Source organism: Atractosteus spatula, chromosome 9 (assembly GCF_055471065.1).
Source record: "Atractosteus spatula isolate fAtrSpa1 chromosome 9, fAtrSpa1.hap1, whole genome shotgun sequence".
Taxonomy (NCBI): domain Eukaryota; kingdom Metazoa; phylum Chordata; class Actinopteri; order Semionotiformes; family Lepisosteidae; genus Atractosteus; species Atractosteus spatula.
In genome coordinates this window covers 17,904,228-17,926,242 of record NC_142714.1, presented here as the reverse complement: position 1 = coordinate 17,926,242, position 22,015 = coordinate 17,904,228, and the positions used below count along the sequence as shown (strand labels likewise).

Here is a 22,015-nt window from a genome sequence, read left to right as displayed (position 1 = left end):
TTGGAATCCAATCTCTAGGTTAAACAATAAGATGAGGAACCCAGAACAGAGCCAGAAGGCACGTAATCAATTCCTGGAGCGACTTGGTACTTCATTAGTGTGGCAACACCATAGGGTAGCTGCAAATAAAGACTGCTCATTTCTGTGCACAGACGTGCCTAATGCATTATTCCCTCTTAGTTAATACCCAATTATAAAGTGTTAGTGGCTGCTTCATAATCACTCAGCAGTTTATTTGCTTGAGATGCAAGCATGCCTGTAAACTGAGTCAGACTCCCCAGAGTTGTGTGTACCTGTGCTGTTTTCTGTTCCAGACTCTGTTCCTGTATGTGACCAGAATAATGAAGCGGGGATACCAAGAGGAGGAGAAGAGTAAGAGGAACAATGTTGTCATTTCAAGCAAGGAAAGGCCCGAGAAAAAAGGCACAGCCATTTAATCACCTCTGTACTTCAAAGGAGACCTGTTTTTGCAAGGCCTATTTCATTATTTACAGACTGGCCACATATCACATACTGTATAAAATACCATAGCTATGTGTATATATCTTTAATTTATCATTTAGATGTTCTAACCTCTTTATTAGGAAAAAGTATAACTTTTTTTATGCTCTTGCTCCTTTTGTCCTCTCAACTTCCTAATACGTTGCCACCTAACACAGCACTTTAATGACCAGAAGGAAATGGACAAAGATTCAAGCTACAGTCCCCATACTATCCCTACCACCAGGAGCTGTAATGAAATGCCATTATGTAGTGGGTTATGACATCTTTCATGATAGAAACCTCAGCTCAAAAGTCATCAAAAATTGTTTAACAAGTTAAGAATGGTTAGTTACTATAGTTGACGAAATTGAAGATATTTTTCCTAGATTACCTACTGACAGAGAGCCAAATTACAACCCCAAATGGCATGCTGTGCAAAATCTGGTACTAAAATGTATGGAAAATGGCTGGATGAAAGCAGGCAAGTCTTTAAACATCACAAAGCAAAGATACATGATGACAAAATTAGTCAGAAACGACTTGATCAAATCAAGTTAACCTGGACTACCATACCCTGCTAAAACTTGGGATATCCGTTTTAAGTTGTACTTGTTTCCTATGTAAGTTAACTTTGTAGAAAGTTTTTTTTACTAGTCTGTGTTCAGTGTATTAGAATCGATTTCATAAAAAATATGATTAGTACATCACATGATAGTCAGTGTCTCCACACTGATGAAGCCAGATGAATGATGTCAAAGCTGTTACTGATATCTATGTCCTTTTATAATGTAGTGTTCCTTCAGTGCTGTTAATACATGTACATCAGGTACAGTAAATGCCATGACTTGAGAATGTTCTCAAAGACCTCAAAAGAAATTATGAAAGGCTAAAAAAAAGGGATCTCTAAAGCAAAATGTATGTAAAATGTAAACTATAAATGTATTGTTTTTTGTCAGTGTAAAAATAGAAAGGTGAATCCTGCTAGCCTTATCTCCTTCAGACAAGGATAATTTGTTATGCCAAGGACAGTGGAGTGCTTCACAAGCACTAGTAAAGTATGTGCCCAGAACACTGATCTGTCAACTAGAACCTCATTGGTTAACCAGATACCTTCAGACAGGGTTCTACAAATATTCTTCAGTTCACTAGACATTTAAAACACATGGAATATGAACTGGTCCGAGTTGGAAGCACTTTTGTTGGAAAGAAAGTTTTTTCCAAACTGCTGCTAGAGGCGTAATGTTTGAAATAACAGTGTGGTATGTACACAGATGCATTAAATAAAGGTACATTTTGGACCCAGCTTCGGTTTTGATTTGAACAACTGAATGAAACCAACAGTAATAAATTGTATTAAATGCACATGTTCTCTTCCCAAAGAGATGAGTTTGATTTAACACAACTAGAAATCACATACCGTAAATGTAATCCAGTAATATAGTCTTGCTGTTTGCTTTTAGGTTCTGTCATACCTCAGTAAAAACAATTGTTCTAAAATATAAGAAAAGTTACAAATAAGAGACCATTTAGCACATATAGCCTTTTAGGTATCTAGTACCTCATATATTCAAGTTTCTGATCTTCCACAAGCTGTTGGTGGGAGTATAAAATCTTTGCTTCAACAATCTGAATAACTTACTCAAATGGTTCAACAGCAGCATTCCACACAGGATTTGAACCTACAACCCTTGCGTTCATAGGCCACTGGTGTCAAAAACAGAAACATTGTTGCACTTGGGTTTTACACAGAGGTATGTGAAGAATTTCAAATGGTAAGCATACAACTCTAATCAATTAAGCTACTTGTTACATTGGTTACAATTTTCTAAAAATATTTTATAATAGTATAAAGCTGTCTGGTAAGCTGGCGTGAATAGAAAACTGCTTTTTATTAAAGCATTATGTTTTTGATCTCTCTGGAGAGGACACACAATAAGAAAAATATGGCAAATTTAAAAACCTTTGGCAAGATACATTGAAGAATTATTTCATATTACAAAAAGCTCATATATGTAAGCATTATTTGTTGCATTAATATGAATTTTACACTACAGGTATATCGCACAAAATGCACCAGAATCAATTGATGATTAAATGGCAAGAATGACAAAAACAGAAAATTACCTCACAGGTGTCTATGGGGTTACTATCAAGCGGCAAAATCCTTTATAATGCTGTAATTCGATTATATAAAAGGTACATTATTTTTGTACTACTGGCAACAGAGGCACTACAGAAGTATTCAAAATCCCAAAAGGTATCTAAAACATTGATGCCACAGACCACTCGGGAATCAACAATGCAAAAATTTCACAGAAACACAAATGGAAAAGAAAAGGTACTGCATTCAGGATTGAATAGAAAGCACTTCTTTACACAAATGGTGGCGGGTGCCTGGAACAAACTGCCCACACAAGTTGAAGCCGACACTATAAGAAACCAGCACATCAACTAACAGTAAATCAAGAAAAACGGGATCCTCTTGTATGTAATCTTTTATTCCTGGTTTCTTATTACAATAAGATAAACCAGCTCTTTGAACTTTGTCGAAGAATGTTTATTTTTTTTCTTCCAGGTAACTGTTTATAAATAAACTATTATAATTATGTTTGTAAGTTACAAAAACATTACTTGTTAACACAGGATCGATATAAACCATCAGGTATGTTTAGAACAAAGACCACATCAGAAACAATTTGGTGGCCATATCTGAAAACAAAACTGGTAATCAATTTCTTTTTTTAGATTTGAAAAGCAGCAGAAACAAAATGTGGTGGTGGAGTATTTTTTTATTAGCAGGATATTCCATAATTTATATACATCTGTTCATCAATGTCTTTGCTCCAGACCTGTTTAATAACTTTTTCATTAACAGAAAAAAGAATTGCCAGCAATCTGGAAATTAAAAAAAAAATCACCATGAACTTCAATCACTTAACTGTTAGCAGGAACTAATGTAACTGTTTTCAAGCACCGGAAACATGTTTTAGTCAATGGATCAGGCAAAGTTAAACTAACTCTATTTCAATTATTTTAACACCGTTTATAAAAAATGAAATCTATGCCCCTGCAGTCTTATTGGTGAGATACAATATTCATGACTTATGCAAATGCACTGAGGCTTGTACAGAAATATACTAAAGAATTTTTTCCAGCATGAACAAAATGTTTGAGAAAAAACTTAATAGTCACCCACGCATCTTAGAAGAGATTGTCTGCAGCACTCGGCTTTCCAGAAACCTGGCAGTATGCTCCTTCTGTTGGAATCTCATAGTGTACACATTTATAAGTCTGTAACAAGGTATTTTCTTGCTGTTTGCTTCCTCAGTGACCGCAGATTTCTTGGGGTGGTTTAGCAGTATATACCTCTTAAACCTGAATCCTCAGACAACTGATGTTACTACTAGCAAATTATTTTAAAGATAACCTTTGAAAGAATTTCACATAATTCTTGATCCATCCAAGCAACTGATTTAAAAATAAATGCAAAAACCATTCCAGTTTTCCAAGAAGAGGACTACAATTACAGGTCCCGAGAGGAGGTCAGTCTTTTTTTTGCATTTATGTTCTGCGGCTTCAGTTTCAATGTAGGTGTGTGAGAGGTAATGGGATCTGGGCTGGCCTGCTTGAACTATTGAGCAAAGGAAGGTGCTGCAGCACTTTGCACAAGTCTGTCTTTTCACTGGGTGGCTTTGGTCTTCTTGCTTTTGCTTTTTTTGTCTTTCTTCTTCAGTCCGTCCATGTGGGCCCTCAACAGGTTCGAGTAGGCCTAAGCAGGTTTGGGGACAAGCTGTGTTAATACAGAGCTCCTCTCCTTCATCACATTTCTCCCCAGACTTGGCCACAATGGAAACATTCACAGCACATACCAGGTAAAAGATATGCATGCACTAACAGAACCATTAAATCTCTCAATTGTGGTAATACTAATACATGATATTATCATCAAGAAAAATGATGGGGAAAAAAATCAGTGTATACAAGCAATGCCATCTTTAGTCATGATTCAGATTTGTCCGTTTTCTTCCATCTATGAAGGACAACTTTAAATATTTTAGTTTGTAAAAATCCAAAGTGCTCAAGGCAGTGAATTCGGTACATTTATTCATAGTTCTGTTATGAATTCCGAATACTGTTTCACTATACTCTTACTTTGACAACCCCACAGTTGTTTCTAATCATAAACAGCTCTAATATTTTTAGATGTACTGTACAGAAAAGAAGAAAAAACAACCTGTCGATATGCAAAATTGAAACCAAGATCAATGTATGACCATTTGGTAAATGCAATCTACTAAACACCCAGATACTTCTGCTGCATAACAAATAAATGCAACATAACAGTAAATGTAATGCTAAATTTGGATGTGTAAATGTGGAACTATTTTAATTCAAATACATCCAAGATCTAATACACAATGCAAAAAGTACTTTCATACAATACTTACCATCTGGAATTTTATTACTTCTTTGGTGCTTACCTAGAATTAAATTTAAAAAGAAAAGTGTTTGCTTCTGCTTTAGTATTTTACATAAGGATAGTTAGATCCATTACAGAGAACACAACTAGAGAGGTTTAAGGAATTAAGGAAGAAAGGTGCCTATACTTTTTATAATAGATTAAAATTACACAAAAATACATAAGACTATTAAGAAAAGGTTAATTCGCCTCTTTTTTACTAAAAGGAATGACAAGGGCACAAGTCACATCTTCAACCAAACTTCTCCAAGAAACAAATGATGTTACTGATTTTTTATCTAACTGTATGGCCAAGATCTCCACTGTAACCTATCCACTGTGTTCACATGAAAAAATGGTTCTGGTCTGATTTCAAACTTCAAAAGCAACTTAGGGAAATGTTGAAGTGGAAAATAAAGATATAACAATAAGATATAACATAACTCCATAAAATCTCAATACTTACCACTGTGCTAATTTTTTTCTTTCCATCTGTGGCTCTGATGAGACACTTATTGTCCACAGGCTCAAAATTCTCTGGGTTTCCTTTCCTAGGTACAGGTTTCGTTCTCCCGTCATCTATATAGAAGGACACATGAACGTGTTAGTGTTTAGTTTAATTAATTTTAATTAAAAAATTAATTCAACTCAAAAGCATTATATGTTAAGCTGAAGTCTCATCAAAGCTAGTGCTGCATATAAACATTCAAACATCCACCCATTATCAGAAAGCCACTTATCCCAATGCAGAGCAAAGCCTATCCCAGGGGCACAAGACACAAGGCATATAACAGCATATATTGTAACTGCTCAGCCCCTGAATGAAACACCAGTCCAATGCACATCCAAGTGGAAAGGCATAATCATTCACAGCCAGCACATTTTGCCATTGGGGGAGGGAAGGAAACCATAGCATCCACAAGTGTACCTAGTATACAAAATTTTAAAAATAAATAACCCCCATAACTAGGTTCACTAAAAGTCCACTCAGCTTACATTTTTTTAATGTGATGTACACACTCCCACTGGTCCTGCATTTCTGAAACAGCCGTGTCAGCTCTGTCAAAAACTGAGAAGAAAAGGGGATAGTTTATTCTGTAACCATAACTCATTTAAAACAGTAATCCATTTAAAATAAATCAACCTGACATAATGCAGTACGTTTTACCATAAGGCTGGTAACTGTCGTTCGGTTAAAACGTTGTGTGTCTTGTGTAAGTTGGACGGACCCATTCATTATAGATCCTTAGTAAATGGGAAAAGAAACTGCATCGACATTTTATGTTCTGTGCTGTCTCGTTAACAGATTTGGTTATGGCTGTATTATTCAAAGGCTTCGTAAAGCCGATACATCTATAAAGTACATTTTAAAGTTCATATTGGTTTAACTCGAAACAAAAACTACAGCAACAGCTGATCTGATGCATTTTCACAGACCAAATAACACGAAAAAATAGGTCACGTCCACTGTAAGTGGGCACCAAGCTGTAGTAATAAAAATATCAACGAACTAACAGTAGTGGGAGGAAAGACAGCCTGTTCCCGTCCTTAACTTACGTCCTAAATATTTTACTTGTTGATTTAAAATATGCAATATGTAGATAAGACACTTATTGGCGTCTTTTAGTTATCAATGCCAAGAAAAAAATCTTTAAATCTATATTTTTACAAATATGAATGAACATCCTACTTGAAACAAAGAATTTGAAATCATTTTACAACAATGCAGTCTTCTTCTACGAAATAATATTTTAAACCATCTTACCGAATCGTTTTCAAGAAGCACCATGGCTGTTCAGCAACGACTTTTAAACCTATTGATTTCAAACTAAAGATGATCTCAGCATATGACATCCACATCCACACACGCAGACCAAACACAGGAAGCGATAACTTCAACTCTAACCCTTAACCTTACTCCCCAATCAGCTGATCAAAAGTACCACAGAGTTCGCGCTCTATCTAGAATGTATTTAAAAGTCATGGGAAGGCTTGGCTGATTGGGAGGATTCTGTATGTTTAATTAGTATGGATATGTTCAGTTTATTATAACCTAGCGCATTTCTTTCCTTCTTAAAAAGAGTAATAAATAGATAAATAATAAATAGATAAATAATAAATAGACTGTAGGTATTCCATAAAAAACTGTATTCGATCATTATTTTTATGCATTAGGTATCTATGTTGATAATATTTACATTGTTTTTAAAGGAGGAGAATTACGCAATAATTGTGCATCATAACATTGCTCCATCGTACAATTTAAAAACATTCAGAATTCCTTGTTAAAAACTTTTGAGTTGTGAGGCCATAACTGCATGTAATCTGCATTTAAATCCATTAAACTCACCGATCTTGAATAATCATTTAAGATGTTTTGTCAATTCTTTGCCTCAACAACCTTGAGTTTTTGTCTGTTCTTTGCGTGTTTCAACCTCTTCTTCAAGACGTAATGAATCATGATAAACTTGAGCAGTATACGATTTTACACTTTTTCCTCCTAATGAACACCTTAGTTGCATCGGCTGTTATGTTTTGGATCATTTTTATGCTGTATGGAAAAGCTTTGCCTAATATAGGGGCATTTTCTTTTAAGGAATATTTTTTCTGCTTATGTAGACTTCAGTACATAAGCAAATTCTCCTTCAGTAAAGAAGAATTTACTGATATTGGAAATAAGCCTCTGTTCATGTTTTGTATTAATCCGTATTTGTTCTCATAATCAACAAAGAAATAGGCATAACAGCAACTTATTAAGAAGGTTCTGAGCATTTTCCTGTAGCTCTTATCTTTAAATACTGCGTGCTTCAAAGATTTTTGTGAACGTTTTAAATGAACTTCAACTCCCAAGTCTAACCCCTTGTAAAAATTGACTTTTACAATAACACTTTGTCTTCAACTATAGTGAATACACTTCACATATACACGTCATAAAGTAAAAGATAACTTTCTTCTTCTATTTTTTTATTTTTTATACATCGAGTTAATCATTGTCGGCACCATTTTAAATAACGTCAACATGTCACAATCAAACTGCAGCAGAAGAGTAATACACAAAGAACAACTGCAAACATATTTGCAGTAGGCTATCATCAATATAAATTTAAAATATTTAAATCTAGCGATTATGTGTGTCCTTTTCAAGATATTGTGAGAGCAAAAATAAAGCAGGTTATCTTACAGGAACAGGAAAAGTTTTCATCAAAGGAGACATACTGCATATCAATAAATATCACAGAGATTAAGACAAAGGGTAAAGATAAACCAAAGAGAACTGATGTACTGTAAATGACCACTATAGAGAATGACTGCTGAAGAACTGCCATCTGAAATATTTGGGTTTTACTATATCTTGAACAAATTTTTGGAGTCTTTGAGTATCAGTTTTGCCTTGCTTTTACTGTGTAAACAAGGGGTGGAAATGCTCCAGGGCCAGAGAGTTACAGCAGGTTCAGTAAGTTCTGTAGTTCAACATTAAATCATCAGTTTTTATCCTTTTATCCACCATCCACTTGGAACAATTGTGTTTTGCCCACTTCATTCAATTTTAGCTCTCCCTAAAAACTCTTGTTTGCCTTTTTGTTACACATGAGTGGTGGCCTCAAGGTCTTTGCTGTGTTTACAGTCAGGGTTCTTCCCCAAATCACTGAGGTTTATGGCAAACTGTGAGCTCCAGTCTCGTTCAAACACCCCCTTCAGCTGCTCCTGCAGAGTCGGCTCAGAGTGTCCTGATTGCTGAGGCTCCTGTGAGACAATCAGACCCACCCCAGCTGTGGTGTTGAAGTAATCTGCAGACCAGTTAGAGGTTCCTAGAGGCATTGATAAGGACAAAAGTAAAATACAGTGACTCAGGTTAATTACAGATTGTGCAGATGTTAATTATACTGAGAAGTTTTTCCATGAATGCTCTTCAATATTTAAAAAAAAAGAAATGTCTTTGTAACTAATATTACTGTACAGTATGTCCCTGCTTTTACCCAGATTTTACACTTAGGAGTAAAACCCACTATATATACCAAATCCACCCAGATAGCACTGCAGGCTTGGAATTAAACCCAAAGCTCCCACACTGTGAGGCCTTAATGCTAACCACTTCACCACCATGCTACCTATACAGTATTTGTTCATTTGGCAATTAAGTGTCTTCAATTGGCCCGTACATTCTAAGTGCACTTACACTCAGCAGATGTGTTCGACAGATGAAAGTCATTCCTTATTATGAGAATTAGACCAACGATCCAACTCCTATGGACAGCGAGCATCACAATTTTGCCTGGCTAAATTGTCCAATATGTCAAATAAATTAGCAAAAAATACTCCATTTCATACCATCACAAAATGGAGGTAAGAGGTTTGTCCCTTACCAATGTAAGCTAGTTTGTCCGTCACCATGTATTTATTGTGGTTCAGCCTGGCAAAAGGAATGTTGGAGTGGTTCCCCACTGGAACAATAAACAGTTTCTGAAAAAGAAAAACAGAGTAATGAATGAGGTTGGGAGAAGAGGACTGGTTTTGGGGAGACTTAATTTTCCTTCTGTTCTACTGGGGCACAGAACTATTGAGAAGGAGAATTGCCAGCTCTATTTGAGATGATTTGACATGAAAAAAAGTCATCTATAAAGGAAATGGTGTGTCTTAGACTCTTAGTAAACCCTTTTAAAAGGGTCTCATCATGAAGTCTAGGGATACATTCACAATTAATTTATAATTATCCAGTATGCATAAAAGTATCAGTGCAAAAACACTGTGTTGTTAGTGGATTACAGTATTTATGCTGTTGGTCAGTTTGTGTTGATTTCTGTTATTTATTCCTATCCACACAACCTCCCTTTAAACATCACTTGTGCTGATGAAACAAATTGATAAACAGAGAAATTCCCCCCAGATAACCCCTTTCAGTTCCGCAAAGAAATAAGCAGAATGCTGACTGACTGTTTAATTGTCTTAGCAGGTGCAATGTGGCATGGGCTAGCACCTGATTTTAATTTACATTTAAATAGCATCCTCTTTAATGAAAACAAGTATAGAAATTAATTCTCTCGACTGTTTCTGTGCTTGACAGGGTGTATTACCAGACATAATATTTGCATTCATAAAACAGTCACATGCTAATCAGTCAGGCCTGTTTTAATAACTGTGTTGTCAATTATGCTGGTATACCCTGTTTCTCTACAAATGCACATCATTATGGCCACAAATGGTGCTGAGATGGATTGGATATTGCCCCTTCTAATATGTATAAGACATTATGCCCAACAAATGTGTTCTCTGTTGTCCTATTTTTATGTGTATCAAACATCCTGGCTCAGTGTTACTTTTTTATGATACAACTATTGAATAGGCCAGCATAGAACTCTCTTAAACACTGAAAGCTAATTGTATTACAGTATGTAAGTATGGTTAAGTTACAACTGAAGTGTACTGACCAGTTTAAGTGAACTCCTGACAGACTGACATGGGTCTAACAAGTGAATGCTTAATTTTGGACACAAAATGAATAAGAACATTGAATAAGAACAAAGCATGCCAACTGCCCTTGTTAACTTTCTTCAAAATGTTCAATTTGAAGTACAGTTCCTTGTGATTTTAAAGTCCTGTAAATTCTGTAAAGCTTCCTGTGTTTAATCCAATGAAAATAAAACTTTACCACTTCAATGCTGATATTGGAAGGTAGGTAACTAAGGGCACTGAGGGATCTCAGGTAAGCAAACATGGATGGGTCACTGCTTTGCCAGCAACTGATGAGGAGGCGAATGTGAACGTGTCGTTCGAAAGCTGATCTCCGCAATGCATCATCAATGACTGGCCAATATCTAGAACAGAGAAAGGGAAACAGACTTCTCACTGTTGTATAAAACCAACCATCCTCTAATCTAAAATGTTAGACAAATGTATTTGATAAATACTTTGAATAACTAGCTTCATTGTTCTGGAACACTTATTAGAAGAAATGTTTTACCTGTTAAATAGTTTGGTGAAATCGGGCCCATTTTAGAAATTGTTAATAATGTACATTTTCTGTCCGATAATAACAGAATTTTATTTTTCAACTAATTCAACCCATTTTTTAAGGATCTCTTTCTCTTCACAAGCCTTATACTACCATCTAGTGTTAAACATAATTAACACACCAACATTGGGAAGGAAGTGGCAAATAGTTGTTAATTTTGCATGTGACAGGAATCATAACTCCTAGGAGTTGAAACTACACCACAAAATTATTATTATTATTACTACTACCTATCCATCCATCCATTTTCTATCCACTTTGTACATTCCAGGGTCATGGGGGAGCCAGAGCCTATCTTGGCAAACAATGGGATGCCAGTCTAAGTCTATTGCAAAGCACAGACAGAAACACACTCACACCAGGGCCAGTTTTCTCAGAAGCCAATCTATCTGCTAGTATTTGGATTACTGGTCGAGGCCAGAGCACCAGGAGAAAATCCATGCATTTGAACCCAGGGCCGAAGTGATACATGGCAGTAATGCTAACCACTGTGCCACCATGCCAACTTTAGGATTATTAAATAATCTGAATAATACTTTATGTTAAATTGTTGTTCAACATGCATTTAGATAAGAGATGGCAGCGAACCTCAGAATACAGTGTAAGGGAACTTATACTTCTACTGATCAGTATACATTCATCTGTGCTGGTTGCCATATATACTGAAGCTCACTGCCTTCTCTTAATCCGAATAATTAAGGAAAGGACTCTTAGACATATTGTGTTGCTTCAATCTGGTCAGCTATCCTGTAATATTCTGGTAAGTAAATATGCAAGACCAATGGCAAGCCACCACCACTCATTTTTACAAAGAAATCAATCCAGTTACCCACTTTGTTGGTTTCTTAAAGCGAGAAGTGGGGAAATATTCCATCACAGCCACATCTATAAACCGTTCTGCCCCATTGATTGCTGATATTATGGCATCCAAGTCCTTTGTTCGACCACTGGGACAAAATGCAGGAGGGGAACCCTGAATGAGACAAATCCCAAGATTCAACAATAGCTATCATGCAAAAAAATATGACTGCATTTTATTCATTAACTATATTTATTTCTTCGTATTATAGTACATTAATCCATTGTCATTCTCAATTATTTTTACATTTTTGTTCACTTATGTACTGAATATGGCTTCTGAAGATATTGCTCCAAAATGACTCATGCCAGTAAGCACTCATGGCTCTGAGTAAAATAGCTTTGAAAATTAGCTCACAGATCCAAAGGAGGGGAAATTAAACATTTGTGTTGCCAATTTATTTTTACATCCAGGAGATTTTGTTAGGCTTGTATGAGAATAATTACCAGTGTCACACCATAGCAAATAAAAATGTCTCCTTTTAAGACGTTATCATGTGTTTTAATGGCAAGGCTTTAGACTAATCCCTAGCTTGAAAAACATGAAGATGAAAAGAAAAGAACACTGAAAGAAGGGTATCTGCATACAGGAACAGACAAGGGAGTTGATCTATAAAAATAATAAATAGGATTAATGCGTAAAACACTCTAACAGAAAAATCCTAATACTCATCCTGCAAACTCATTTTAAAAGATGATTCAACTTGGGGCCCGGGAGATAGAAGCACCATAAGCAGTATATGAAGCTTTCTACATGTTTTTTCAGAAACATACTACTTTTTTTTAAACATACTATCCCCTAGTTTTAAATACTGCAAATGGGTAACGTCCAATAGAGCAGTGCAAATATTGAGGTAGGGCCTTTAGCCCTTCAAAACAGGTTCAAAAAATCTAAGTGCGAAAACCAATACAAATAACTGGGAGAAAATGTGATGAGAACTCGATGTCACAATCTCTTTTTATGCAAAACACCTTTCCACAATCTTTATTAAAAAAACAACCTGCCTTATTGAGGCTACAATAATCTTTGTACAGAAAATTTGTTTGGAACTCCCTAATGCCAAAGTTAGATTAATTATTAATTTGATTAACAGCACACTGAAAAAGCCACTTACAGAAATGTAGACTTTAGATGGCACTCCACTGATGTTCACTAGCAAGGGGTTGTCTTTGTTGACTGAGGTGTTAAAGGAAGGAGGCCAGGGATCAGGGATTGTGGCATTGTGATGCCCAAGTGTCCAGTATGAAAGGAATATCTTATGAAGGTCCCTCGCCAAACAGGAGCAGTTGTAGATGATAATTCCGAGCTCTTTTACCTGCAATCAATTGGCACAGTAGTGTGCATATTGGTTAAAATACCTGTACTTAAGTATTAAACATACATTCCTTAGCCTGTAGTAGAGAACAATAGTCATATGAATAGACCGTGCAAGTGCCAGGTAATGTGTGTTTGGCTCGATGAACATGAAAAAGACATTGATTACTTTTTCTGATCACAACAATCCCTGGATCTCAATCTCATTGAAAACTGGTGAAACTGTTCGAATGCACAGTTCTATCCCACACGCCATTGCCCTCATCAACTAAAGTCGGTCTTGTTAGCTAGAAGAAATTAGGATAGAATTTATTGTAAATATTCATAACCTTGTGGAATATGTATGTTCTCTTGAAGTTGATGAGAGCCTTTTATAAATAAGGAAGTGAAATGGACCAAATGGCCTCCATTCACTTGAAAACACTATTATGTTCTTACTGTAAGATTGAAGCATGATTTACTTTTACTTACAATTACCCTTCAATGTAAGAAAACTTTAATGGAAATGTAATGGAGTACATATAGAATAAGTGCCATAACATACAGTATAAGAGTAATCAATATGCATGAGGACTGCTCTCATGAATGGTGTAAATTAAAAGTCCGGCCCACCAACATCATCACAAACCCAACACTTGACAACAGACACTTCATTCCTCTACCCAGTCAGTTTGTCATTTTCAACTGGCGAGCAGGGCTAAATATTCTGACTTTATCTAGACACTAGATGTAAGTCAACTTCTAAAGAATAAGAATGCGGGTATAACTGTTAAATGTTTACCTGAGTCAAAGACCTCCAGTCCATGTTAGCACTCCCAATGTAGACATGCTTCATATCGACGATCCAAAATTTGGTGTGAAGCACACCTGTTGTTAAATGCCCGAAATTCACTTTTTTTACATGGACACCTTTCAGAAAATAAGACAAAACAGCTTAGAGTAAAGTGATAGTCTTAGGCTAAACCACACAACTGTATTTCGTTCTTGGTGCTAGAAAACATCCTACCTTTCTCACGTAAGACGTTCAGGTCTGTGGAGTTCCATGCCATGGAAGGAAAGCTTGAGGCCACACACACTGACACATTTCTGGAAGGCATGTCCTCAAACTGTTTTAATATATCCTTCCCCTGAAAAACAAAGATTGTGGAAATTAACTGATTATCTGAAGAACAAATGACCTCCAAAACACTACAGGTCGTGTTATATGGTTATATAATATATAAAACATATAACACATAATACTGTACATATCCATAAGTCAGTCATATGAACTGAACAGGTGAACTTGTGGTCTGACAGGCACAGTACAAGCAATAAAAGAGCCACACTTCTTGAGAGATGTGGCAGAATCGTCTGACACCCAATTCAAGACAAGATGGAGATAATATCGGAAGGGCCCAGACTGAACACACAGTTCTGTAAATCTACTGTAGGCTACTTTGTTTATTTCTTTCTAGTCTTTATCCCTTTGAAAATGTAATCCAAATCAATTAAATAATCTACAGGGATGATTATTTTTTATTCTAAGGCATTATGGAGCTAAAATGGATTTGAATTTTGGCTGTTATCTTCAAAAGCTTTCCCAGAACTCAAAAACATGAGTAGACAGTGGGCTCAAGAATTATTGGCACGCTTGATAATGAAGAACAAACAAGCTAGATAAAATGCACAGATAATGAGCTATATTTTATACCCCTCAAATGGGGTACAGTACAGGCTTTTATTCTAATATAATTATTTAAAAACAAATGTTTTTAAATGGGTAATTCTATTTTTTCTGTAGAACACAGGTATTAAAATGATTGGATCCCCTGTTTCTAGTACTTGTTACAACCTCCTCTGGCATGAATAACACTACAAAGCCTTTTCTTATAAGGTTTAATAAGGTTAGAAAACACATTGGGAGGGATTCCTCTATGCAGAAAATTTCCAGATCCTTGATATCCTTATGGACTGCCCTCTTCAGTTCAGACCACAAGTTTTCAATGCGGTTTAAGTCCTCTCAATGGAGACTGAGATGGCCATTGCAAAACATGTTCACTCAATGATTTCTCTGTTGAATTTGAGGTGTGTTAAGCGTCATTGTCATGCTGGAAAGTCCAAGTTGCAGCTTTCTGACAGAGGCAACCAAGTTTTTCGCAAGAGTACCCTGATACATAGTACAGTTTATGATGTCATTGATTTTAATAAGGGCCCCAAGCCCAGTGGCAGCAAACAGACCCACAAAACATAGCCAGCAGCCATATCACCCTGCAACTCACAACTGACAACCTAAGCAGGAGTGAGCCTGGTCAGTACCTGGATGGGAGACGTCCTGGAAAAAACTAAGGTTGCTGCTGGAAGAGGTATTAGAGGGGGCAGTAGGGCCTGCTCACCTTGCAGTCTGTGTGGGACCAAATGCCCTGGTATACTGAGGGGGACACTACACTGTAAAAAGGCACTATCCTTTGGGTGAGATGGAAAAACAAGGTCCTGACTCTCCGTGGTCATTAAAAATCCCAGGGTGTTTCTAGAAAAGAGTAGTGGTGTTATGCCAGCGTCCTGGCCAAATTTCCCATTGGCCTTTACCAATCGTGGCCTCCTAATAATCCTTATCTATGAATCTTCATCACTCTGGTCTCCTCCCCACTAACAGCTGGTGTGTGGGGAGCGTTTTGGCACACTATGGCTGCTGTCGCATCATCCAGGTGGTGCTGCACATTGGTGGTGGTGGAGGGGAGTCCCCATTACCTGTAAAGAACTTTGAGCTTTGATTATTATTATTATTATTATTATTATATGGAGTCGAGGTTCTTTTGCCAAATGCCAAATGTACTGATGGTGTGAGGGTTTCTTCAAGTTTCGACTCATTGGATCATAGCACCCAGATCCAGCCAAAATAAAAAAAATCATTAGGACTGAGTTCTATTTAACTAAACAGAGTTTCATTGCAGATTTCATTTTGTTAGATTTTCTTTAAAAGATGTTGGGGATCCAAGGATTTTGACACCTATTTTTTAGAAAAATAGTATTACTCATTTTAAAAAAATGTTTTTTAAATAATTGTATTTGAAAAAAAGCCTGCAGTTTTCTTATTTTTTTATTATAAAATACAGCTCACTATCTGTGCTGTTTATTTTATATGGCTTATTGTTCAGCATCATCATGGGTGCCTATAATTCAAGAGCCCACTGTAGCTTTAATAATAAGGATAAGTGAAACAGAGTACTTTTTTGACATCCTTCTGCTCAAAATTTTGAAAAAACGTTATACAAACTTAAACTTAAAATAATTTACATACGGTATTAATTTGATGTGCTTCAGTTACTAAATCTTTCTATGAGTAATGTTTCAGATGAATAAAAAATCATCTAAAAATATTTCTACAATTGTATCACATGATAGTGAAAGGAGTTGTATTTATTTTTACACCATCACAATAATATTAAAAACAACAATAATAATGAAAGAATAAGATCTGTTGTGTCCACTGTGTATTTCCCTGTGGATAAATTGTAATTTTTTTGCACCATCGTCATTAAAGAGGCTCATTAAAGCAAGCAAGAACTGAACTCAATTATGATTAAAAGCTTTTGCATTTTAAAATTAAACAGAAATGGCCTATAGGAAAACCTGTCTGTATGCATCATACAGTATGTGCTGTTACTGTATGTTCAGGTCAGCGTTTACCTCCCTCTACTGGTATGATTTTGCCTGCCTTTCTCTGTGCTGAGTGAAATAAAATCCTAATTGCCATCAGCTGTGGACCTCCAGAAAGCCTATATAAGCAGATGACAGGGAGACCAGAGGGAGATCTAAGGGGGAGAGTAATGCCTGGGAAAATTAGGAGAGGCTTGGAAAAACTGGAGGCTTTTTTTTTTAAACCAGCTCTTGAGTAAGATTTGTATTGTACTCTGGTTTATGTTTTGTTTTTTGTGTTTCTTCATATGTTTTGAATTTCTTCAGTTTAGCTGGGCATTTGTTTTTGTTGCTGTTAGCTAGGCTAAGATGGGGAGATATGGTGGTTAGTCCATGGAAAACTTATCTTTTGTATTTGTTTTTAGTGCTAGTGTTAGCTAGTTTGTTTTTTTTAAATTATATTTAGATATAGGCCTGAGTGTATGCGGGGATAGCTATTTTAAGATGCCCTGTAAATGCTACAATGGACTCCCTTCCATGCCTTTGACGTATTTGGGAAGGCTAGGTGGTGGTGTAATCGTGCTCATTATTCAAAGATGAATAATGTGTCAATAATTAAACATGGTTGTGTTATTTAGCAGATGCTTTAATACACTGCAACCTATATCAAGCATACAGCAGAGCATTACCTGGGATCAGAGCTCACAACCCCTGGTAAGGCCAGAACCCTAACTGCTCCACCCTACTGTTGGCTTATGTTGACTTTTTAAATTCTTAAATTAGCTGCAGGAAACAATATACAAACCCTTCACAAATTCTGAGTAAATAATGAAAGGACTATGATTTGACTAGGTATAACCATGGTTTTGTTGTACATGTTAAAGTTTGTACAAGGACACGGAATTCCAACTCACAGGTATATCAGTTGAAGTCTTCACACCAATATCCTCCCCTGTCAGTGACCAGTAGAAAGAGGCTACGTCAACACTCCTGGTGGCCATATTGAGGAGATCTGTCCAGGCCTTGTACAATGGTTGTCCAAAGGTGGAGTTTCCTTCATACTTCATATCGAGTGGGATGGTTTCAACTAAAATCAAGCTAGGAAAGGCTTCAATATTAGGTAAAGTAATGATAAAAGTCTTTAAGTCAGTACCTTATTTAAACTAAAACCCATTCAAATCCCTGTCTCATCTTGTTCACCACAACAGTACAACTTGGGATAAAAGTCAGATTTATTTTTCATTTAGGGTGTTCACACTTCAACTTGGTGTAAATTGGTGCATATATTTACCTGTCATCTTGACTATATGCTCACATTGTGATCAGCAAGGGTCAAACTAAGACCCTAAGTTGACTGTGAAACTAAGGTCCAAAGTATTGTGATAACAAAGAATGTACTGGAAGCAGCTTTTTTTGTTAACACTCACAGAAAGCAAAAAAGGAATAACTAAAAATGAACAATTGATCAGGTTATTTCGTAGGCTAAAAAAAGGTAATGTCTTGTTTCCCCTTGAAACTGAAAGTGAGTTAAACATTTCACTTTTTCTCTGTGGAAATAAAATCTCCTGCTACCAAATGCTGGGGAAAAAAAGAGGATGTGGTTGTTGCTATTTTGAAATGCAAATACAAAATCTGCAAAAATGATTTGCAATATTATCAAATCCACATTCAACATGGATACATGCCTCACTTAAAATAGCTGAGTGGGCACAGCTCATTCCTGCCATAGGAGCAGAGCTGTCTTACTTTACACAATACGTGCTTTCAAGAGTGCAGTGAATGTCTGTTTAAAAAGTATTTTCATGTAGTTGTGGGTCAATGAGATTACATTATGTGTCTCTATCATTTACAACCACATATTAAAGCACTTCCTCTGACACTGGAAGAACCTGCCTTCTCACCTGCTCATGTCACTGCAAACATTTTTGTCCTCCTGAATCGTTTCATAACTGGGCATATTGTCCTCACTGTCAAAGTGGTTACTATCTGTAAATGCTTCTCCAGCATGGCTAGGTTTTCCATTTGTAGCTTTCCTCTCTAAGAGAGCACTTGAAATGAGTATTGTCAGTACAGTCAGAGAGCCTCCAATAAGCACTGAGGTCACAAGCAGCTTGGAACTCTGGAAACAGATTAAAATCACATGATCAGCAAGGGTCAGTGACTATTTTTGTTAGAGGAGATTGTTTCAAAAAGAAAAGGGGCAAAACAGAATAAAAGTAGGGGTGAAAGATACAGAAAACTACCACATTCCAATAAAAACAATTAAGAGGGACCCTTCTTAAGAGAAGAATAAACACAAAACATAATGAGACTATTATTTATATGAAACAAAAAATCTACCCAGTGGTGTGTAGCGCTATACAGAAGAAAGTAATGAAATTGGGTTTGTAGGATAAAGAACATTAAGGGCATGGTTGTGATCTGTTTTATAAATAATAGAATTGTTATTCTTTCCGGAATGACATACTATAATTACGATAAAGGAATGACATGGAACACCCTTGAAAGGACTGGAACCAGAGATTTTGATACAGTCTGGAATATCAAGCTACTAGGTTAGCTTGATACATCAAATCAAAGCAGAATACATCTGATGAAAACATGAACAAGTTTCTTACCCATCTGTTGGCAACATAACTGTCATGTAAACTTCGGTATGGTGAAGACATTGCTGAACCTGTGACAAAATTCCTTTCCTGTCAAGCAGCAGAAATATATAGCTCCTTATATTTGTGTAAGGATCACAATCTGAAACACCTGCTTTATGTCAGGTTTCCAATATCTGTTATTTTAGATGTTCAAAATAGAATTTAAATTTTAATAATTTGCTATGAATTCTCAATTAAGTTAAATAACAAAACAGAGAACCAAAATAATTAATATTAAAGACAATGACATAACATTTTAATATTTGAACCCCAATGTATGCAGATTTTTCTACATTTAATTAGACATTTACAGTGCAGTTTATTTTGGACAACTCTCAGCCCACTCAAATGTCCTAGATAAGCCTTGACAAATACATAAACGAAGTAGGTAGCCCACTTTAAATTGGACAGACAGGTTCAGTGAACTTTGAAATGTACCAGGGTCACTGCACAGACCAAATGATAAGATTAAATACATATTGTACCTTTGTCTTTGGGGTTAATTTAGACCTGCTAGTAACCACAAGCTAAGTCTAAGCCAGAAAATCAGTTTGCATTACACAAACTGTAGAGGCATCATCAGTGCTGCATTGTTGGCAGCAATTCCAGTCTTCTATGGTCTATTCAGAAATCAAGTCTCCAGTCCTATTTAGAGTTCCGCAACTATGGAGGCAGTTAGACGATTTTCATGCTATTACTGTTGTGCTCAATGTGTGTGGTTCTTCTGAAAACCTTACTCTGATTATGGTTTCTTGTAAGACAACTGGTTTTGTCTTACATTTTTTTCTCACTGTTTTCAAGCATTTAATCTGTTTTTTTTAACTCAGTGAATAAGTCACATAAGTTCCTGTTACAATTTAACCTTCATATGACTTCCCCTTTTCACCCTTTGCAACAATTTAATAACATAAGAAAGGTTACAGATGAGAGGAGGCTGTTTGAACCATCTGGTTCAGTTCGGTAATTAGTAACTTATTGGTCCCAGTATCTCATCGAGCCCTTTATTTTCAGCCACATGGCTGGGAAGTTTGTTCCACTGACAAATATTTATAAATATATCTGTACCAAGATTCAAAAGAAATGGATAATCATATTTCTGCATGTTTTTTGAAAAAAACAAACAGATTCTGGATCCTGATTAAATGTTTTGGGTTTATTTGATTAACCAATCTTTCATTACAGACTATAATGCTCTTGAGGGATGCAGGACTGTTACATACACACTAAATCACTTCATTAGCAAAAATGTTAAATTTGGGTGATGAAGTAATTTAACATGCTTAATGTTTAATGTCAAATCTGGTGAAAATCAATAACAACACACAATGGAACCAATATGCCCTGATTATCAAGAGAACAATTCCTTTGTGTCAACAGTACTGTATGTTGGGATCAGGACGAAGTACTCTCAAGAGCCAGCAAGCAGTTTCCAACTTGCAAGAGGTTAGAACCAAACAGTTCATCAATGACAGACCACAAGTCATGACACCTTGCTAAATTGATTGGGAGGTTCAATTGTAATCGTTTGGGCAGGGCTGTTTAGCCACTACAGAATTCCAGAGTGACTGATAGAAGACTGACTGTATGGTGCCACATTGAACAAGTCTTGGCTCTTCAGCTGCAGTCCTAATTCCTGATGTAACACCAGTTTTGCAGGACAATGTACAGTATGTTATCACCAGAGCTAAACTGTCATCTATGTTATAGTGCATAGTATAATTCTTGCCAGACGTCAGTTCCATTGAACATTTCTGGGATGAACTAGGACAAGACTTGATACCTAGGGTTTAGAGACCAGTTTACAGGCACGTGTCTCCTGACTGTGGTAGAACACAGCAATGTGCATCCTTTTGCAAAGTACAGTATGTATTGCGGATGTACAGCTTGTACTGCTTCCATTGGAGTCCACGCAGACTACTAGACTGACTTTCACAGCAGAGACCCTGTTCATCAACCCTATTACAGGCAAATGTTAACCAGCATTATGAATTTACCTATGCTTGTCTGTTCAATACAATCTCAATACACTTACTACTGATCATTTTTGTCATTTTCCTAATAACTTTGTGAATTTGTTGCAGTTATAAATGACAAGTGTCTTTAGATGCTCAGTAAAATATACAGCCCCCATTAAACAATGAATAGCCACTGCTTATGGGTTTTAAATGGTTGTTAGCAGTAAGACTAAATATACTGCAAAATTTATTACAAATTGCTTCTACGTTTATAAAGATAATAGACACAGGAGCAGAGGTTAAGAGTGGACCCTATTCCCGAGTGCCATCTTCCTTAAGTGTTGGACAAGTTCAAAATGTGAAAAACAACAGCAGCCTCTAAAGCTGAAGTAAAAGTCATTTAAGAACCTTTTCAACAAAACATCATACTTAGTAATCTCAGATACTACCTGTTCAAATCAGCTTTTTTAAATGATGAGATTAATATGCATCAACATCAGAGGATCAGATAATCTCAGCAAAAAATTCAGCTTTAAACGTTACCATATCTCCTTAGGCAGAGGCAGTAGGCACTGTTCTTGCTTGTTTCTTTCAGCTTGTGAGAATGACTCTAACAGTTAAGACTTGTATTAATGAACAGCTGGGAGTACTCACTTCCCATTTTAGATT

General features: G+C 36.2%; 3 protein-coding genes across 5 annotated transcripts in view; 1 reads left to right on the top strand and 2 right to left on the bottom strand.

The window, feature by feature from the left end:
* Positions 1 to 1,785, top strand: part of xgb (x globin) — a 38,517-nt gene extending 36,732 nt beyond the window's left edge. The window contains exon 5 of the mRNA XM_088925011.1: positions 315 to 1,785. Coding sequence (XP_088781137.1) covers positions 315 to 437 — 123 coding nt within the window. The 3' untranslated portion in view covers positions 438 to 1,785. The remainder of the gene's footprint in view (positions 1 to 314) is intronic.
* A 1,469-nt stretch (positions 1,786 to 3,254) lies between these two features.
* srp14 (signal recognition particle 14) lies at positions 3,255 to 6,825 on the bottom strand. The gene is made up of 5 exons (XM_088925721.1): positions 6,708 to 6,825; positions 5,939 to 6,011; positions 5,409 to 5,521; positions 4,932 to 4,964; positions 3,255 to 4,252 (listed from the first exon to the last, which is right to left on the bottom strand). The coding sequence occupies exons 1-5, from the start codon at positions 6,729 to 6,731 to the stop codon at positions 4,163 to 4,165; spliced, it is 333 nt and encodes a 110-aa protein (XP_088781847.1). The 5' UTR covers positions 6,732 to 6,825; the 3' UTR covers positions 3,255 to 4,162.
* A 1,064-nt stretch (positions 6,826 to 7,889) lies between these two features.
* On the bottom strand, positions 7,890 to 21,952 carry pld4 (phospholipase D family member 4). 3 transcript variants are annotated; one of them, XM_088925385.1, is made up of 11 exons: positions 21,890 to 21,952; positions 19,362 to 19,439; positions 18,645 to 18,862; positions 17,658 to 17,841; positions 14,132 to 14,252; positions 13,907 to 14,034; positions 12,926 to 13,126; positions 11,786 to 11,925; positions 10,590 to 10,755; positions 9,307 to 9,403; positions 7,890 to 8,751 (listed from the first exon to the last, which is right to left on the bottom strand). In XM_088925385.1, exons 1-11 carry the CDS (start codon positions 21,890 to 21,892, stop codon positions 8,525 to 8,527), a joined length of 1,563 nt encoding a protein of 520 aa, XP_088781511.1. In that variant the 5' UTR covers positions 21,893 to 21,952; the 3' UTR covers positions 7,890 to 8,524. The 3 variants fall into 3 exon arrangements, with proteins under 3 accessions (XP_088781511.1, XP_088781512.1, XP_088781513.1); XM_088925386.1 differs by having other exon boundaries at positions 19,362 to 19,420; positions 21,890 to 21,917; XM_088925387.1 differs by lacking the exon at positions 19,362 to 19,439 and having other exon boundaries at positions 21,890 to 21,934.
* Between the last annotated feature and the right edge of the window lie 63 nt (positions 21,953 to 22,015).